The sequence below is a fragment of the Octopus bimaculoides genome, chromosome 18 (genome assembly GCF_001194135.2).
Source record: "Octopus bimaculoides isolate UCB-OBI-ISO-001 chromosome 18, ASM119413v2, whole genome shotgun sequence".
NCBI classification, from domain to species: domain Eukaryota; kingdom Metazoa; phylum Mollusca; class Cephalopoda; order Octopoda; family Octopodidae; genus Octopus; species Octopus bimaculoides.
In genome coordinates, this window is record NC_068998.1 from 12,139,144 (window position 1) to 12,144,028 (window position 4,885).

A 4,885-nucleotide genomic window follows, 5' to 3' on the forward strand; every position below is an offset into this window, starting at 1 on the left:
GTGGTAGCTGTGGAGAATATCCTCAATGAAAATGGTTCTCCTCCTGCTCTTATCCTTGCTGGTAAGTTTTTATGTCTTGGCTTGTTTGTTGGGAGTAATAAAGTTATAAGCAAAAGAGATGATATTGTTTTTGAAAGGTTTCTGGTCAATAGAGAATTTCACAGCTTATATATATTCTGTGGTGTAGTAATTTGTGATAAATGGAAGCAGTCGAAGCATTAAGAACAGAAAAAAAACGTTTGATTTGGTTCGCAAACGATGTTGACGACGTTAAGAAGATGATGGTGGCGACAGAGATGGAGGTCCTGAATGCTGCTGGACCAAGTGCTGATGAATCTCCATGTGGCTGCTGTTATGTCGTCGCTTGGACTGGCTGTGTGCTTTGTGGTCAGTGGCTAGACCTCAAAAGGTCTGGAACCGAAAGACATCGACTCGATGTGTCGCTGAAGTTTTATAGCGTGCAGTCAGCTCACCGGAAGTTTAGAAGAGACTGTCTCACGTGACCTTATCTGAAGGCTGCGATTAGTTGGGTTGCATCTTGGCGCGCAATAGAGCAAGAGACAAATTGCACCAATATCAACCAATCAGAGTAGTGGACAACAGGGTCCAAAAGGGCGGCCGATGGCTAGCTGTTATCTACTACGTCCGTATTTATGTATATATAACAGAGAGAGAGAGAGGAATTTCCCTTAATTCGTACGCTACAAAATAAATATATGATATATTCTACATAATTTTCAAGTGTCTCTCCGTTTCAATGGTTAAAAGCCTCGTTAAACTATTTTCAAGTCTTATTGCCACATGTCTTTGACAAAATATTTTACTCAACCCACACTACATCAGTGGAATTCATAGAATCGATATCAGTGGCATTTCAATATGAGATTGACTTGAGCTAGGAATCAAATCCACGTGTACAAATTCTTGGTCGAAAAGCACACACGAAAGTGAGAGATGATATATTCATGATAATTTAATGAGAGAACATGGTGTGCTAAAATTTCAGTAACACTTCGATTTATTCATTCCGTGTGACGTAATTAATATTTATTCTTTTATGTTGTAGGTGTCCATCTCATTGTTATTGGAGGATTTCTGCAATTACTCGCCGGATTTATGTCTTATCGACGTAACGATCACTTGACAGGATCTGCTTTCATTGTCTTTGCCTCTCTTTGGACAATTCAGGGTATCAACCACATAATGATGACTTCATTGCCACAAACAGCAATGCAATACGGAGTTCTACCCGGAATGATTGGCTTCATGGCTCTGTCTGTCGTACTCAGCATGTGTGCAGCAACAGTAAACTATATCATGCCTCCAGTTCTGGTTGCTATCATGATAGCTTTAATTTTCGAGGGCGTCGGTTTATTTTTCCTCTGGGGCAGGCGTGTAGCTGCTGCATTCGAAATCATTATTGCTTTATCTGGAATTTACGGCGTTGTTGTAATGACACTGAAAGGAGTAAGTCAAAGATATATTTTACCTGGTTTCGGAAATGCTCCTTACGACGTGCTTCTAGTTCGAACCAAAGCACCGAAATCGAAACAAAACGAAAAAAAGAAAAACACAAAATATGCTGAACCAATGGGGATGGGGTTTATCGGTAATGTGGTTCCTGCCACAGTGTTCGCCTTTTATCATTTTGGTTTCTTCACCGATTTTCGTCCAGCAATTCCAATGTTCTTAAATAGTTTATTTTGCCACCTATGCGCCAGTTATTATTCGTTTCTACGCCAAGACTTCTTCAATGCAATTCTATACATCATTTATACAGTATTCTGGACATCAAAAGGCATTACTGAACTTCTGATAACGATGGATTTCGCTGGTATAGAAACACTTCGCACTAATTTCTATGGACAGTGGGCTCTGTTAGTAATTATGCTGATCTTGTTGGTGTGTTCCATGTGCCAGACTAAAATCCTTTATTTATACAACTTACTCTTCACTTTACTGATTGTTCTTTCTCTTGATCACATACCGATACCCGTTTACAACTTCACATTCGGAGTTCCTTGCTGTTTAATTGCCATTTTTAGTCTTTTTATGTCTACCTCTTATCTGATTAACTCGATCGCCGAAAAAACTGTCCTCTACGTTGGTGCAGAAGTCTGTGACGTTGAAAAGCTGCGTCGTCTTTTCGAGAGACTAACAGCTTGCACAAGGTTTGTACTGCTTTATAATTGGAACTTGAAGATTAAAACTAATGACTAAATTATTGAATTATCGATCGGCTGACTAACATTTTTCGTATTCTTTTCAGGAGTGTTGGTGCCAAAGTAAAGTATTATGATGAAAGTCTTGCTCCCGGCGAGGTTGTCGAAACACTTTGCTTTCTTGGCAACAGTATCTCGTGCATATGCATTTCTTCCTTAGAGATTACACACGGCACTGAATGCTTACCATGGTTACTCGTCACTGGAGTGGCCCTTTTGCTCTACGTTGCCAGATGTTCATATACTTGTGGAAGTTTATCAAAAACTTATATGCTATTCGTGCACACATTTTATTGGATTTGCTGGTCAATATTTTTAATAAATCGTACGTATGTTCATTATTCTTTATTGCTCTCTCACTTTGCGTATAAGACCTCAACTCGTAATAACATCTGATTGGCGACTTTTGTGATTTGTGTATATATGTGTGTAATGCATGTGTTTAACGTAGACAAAGAGGCAAAACTCAGGTATACATTTTTATATGATTTTCATGTATTTCTGTTATATTATCTTTGTAGCATCTTTGGCTTTTGTTCTCCGACCAGCATCTCTCGCTGTAATCACTCTACATACTCTGGGTATGTTCTTCGTTATGTCATTCCATAAGATATGGATCCCATTTACTCTGTTCTTTGAACTCAACATGATAGCTTTCGTGATCAGATGCTTTGCTGTTAACCAGCCATGGATGAACTTCGTCACAGCTTTACTAGCAGGTAAGTTTGTTGGTGGGACGATCCTAGAGCGAGGTAGCAAGGTGATAGGACTGGAACTAGGGGGAGATGGGTGTACGGTGAGGACATTTTTGTTGTTGCTGTTTAGTCCCGATTAACTCTTGATGCAGTGAACTTATGATGGAAAGCATTTGACCAGCGAATGCCCTGTCTTTTTGTATATCAGGGACTACATTTGATCAACATGCAGAATAATTTGTAAAAATAAGTGATGGTAAACTGTGTCAGAATTGATGATAATGAAATCCCATAATTTCGTCAGCCCAAGTACCTAACTATACTATATATTCTAATGATATCATGAGTATTTCGGATATAGCAGCTGAGGTACGCCGTTGCGGTACATTTTTCACTGGTGTTTATTTTCTACCCAACAATGAAAATCAGTGAAAATCCACCTGAAAGCATTTGAGATTCGATGCGTAGAGTTCCTATGTTCGTTTAGGTCACATATGTAGTCGTGAAGTTGTGAATAGCTTTTTTCCCTCTCTCATTTCTTCACGTGTCCTGACGATAGGGTCCTGACTCCGAAATTTCTAACTGCAATGTAAAAGTTCAGCAGTTGTTTTAACTTCACTTTTGTATTTCATTTCCAGTTGTTTCGACCTTAACGGTATTTTATCTAATTTTATTTTAAAATATCTTCATTAAAAGTGCAGCTGTGTGTGTGTGTGTGTGTGTGTGTGTGTGTGTGTGTGTGTGTGTGTGTGTGTGTGTGTGTGTGATGTGGGTGAAAAGTATAAATGTTGGCCCAAAAAGCGAAATTATTGTGCTTTACGTGCAAAGTTCCTTGAGATATCAGTTCAACACCGATCCCTTTTCATTCTTGCCGTCAGAAATGCAGTGAATGAATGATTAGAATGTTGTAATCCTATAACCAACGACGCTATTATTCAATCTTGGCATAGAAAAATAAATAGATATAGGCGTAAGCGTGTCTGTGGAGTAATAAGTTTACTTCCTAACCACATGCTTTCGGGTTCAGTCCCTCAGCATTGCACATTGAGCCAGGGTCATCTGTTATAACCCCGGGCTGACTAAAGTCTCGTGAGTGGATTTGGTAAATAGAAACTGAAAGAAGCCCGTCATACGCGAGGGTGTTTGTGTCTGTACCCCACCACCGCTAGACAACCGGTGTTGGTTTGTTTACGTCCTCGTAACTTAGCGATTCGGCATTAGGAACTGATAGAATAAGTACCCGGCTTTAAAACCAAAAATGAAAGTGCTGCAGTCGATTCGTTTGACTAAAACCCTTCAAGGTGGTGCTCCAGCATAGCCGCAGTTCAGTAACTGAAACAAGTGAAAGATGTAGATAGATAAGATATATCCAGAGGAGGAAAATTGTTGTAAACATTAATAATGTACGTTTGTAATACATATAAATACATCGGGCTATATCTGTTTTATTTAAGGAATTGTCTCACTCTATGGAACCTTTGCTGGGATGACAAATGGAACATTACAAGGTCATCTTGTACCTTTGGGAGATCCTATATTAAAAGTAAGGATTGCGTTATGATCTTTTTATTTTTCTTCAAGCCAATGATTTTCAAACAGTGCTCCGCGAAAATTGAGCCTGCTTGCTTGCTTCCAGTAGGTTCCGTTGAACCTTGTGATGTGCGACCTTTTTGTAATCATTGAGTTTGAATAGTTTAATAAAACATTTTGTTATTATTTGAAGAAAAAAAATATTTAAAATAATCTTTTCTTTTTATACTATACACGAAGTGTATCGTGATAGCTTTATTTGCTCGAAGGAACGGTGCATGTAAAGAAAAATGTTTTGCAAGTCACTGACTTTTAACACGAAACCAAAACAAACACAGAATAGAATTTACATTTCAATGATTAAGAAATATATTTTCCACGAAGGAACTGAAGATATTTAAGTTTCAATATATATATATATATATATGTATATATATA

General features: G+C 38.3%; 1 protein-coding gene across 1 annotated transcript in view; it reads left to right on the forward strand.

The window, feature by feature from the left end:
* The first annotated feature begins 296 nt into the window (after window positions 1-296).
* Window positions 297-4,885, forward strand: part of LOC106868648 (uncharacterized) — a 15,057-nt gene continuing 10,468 nt past the window's right edge. Inside the window, exons 1-5 of the mRNA XM_014914015.2 lie at window positions 297-387; window positions 1,067-2,171; window positions 2,270-2,352; window positions 2,744-2,941; window positions 4,372-4,460. Of these exons, the coding sequence (XP_014769501.2) occupies window positions 297-387; window positions 1,067-2,171; window positions 2,270-2,352; window positions 2,744-2,941; window positions 4,372-4,460 (1,566 nt within the window). The remainder of the gene's footprint in view (window positions 388-1,066; window positions 2,172-2,269; window positions 2,353-2,743; window positions 2,942-4,371; window positions 4,461-4,885) is intronic.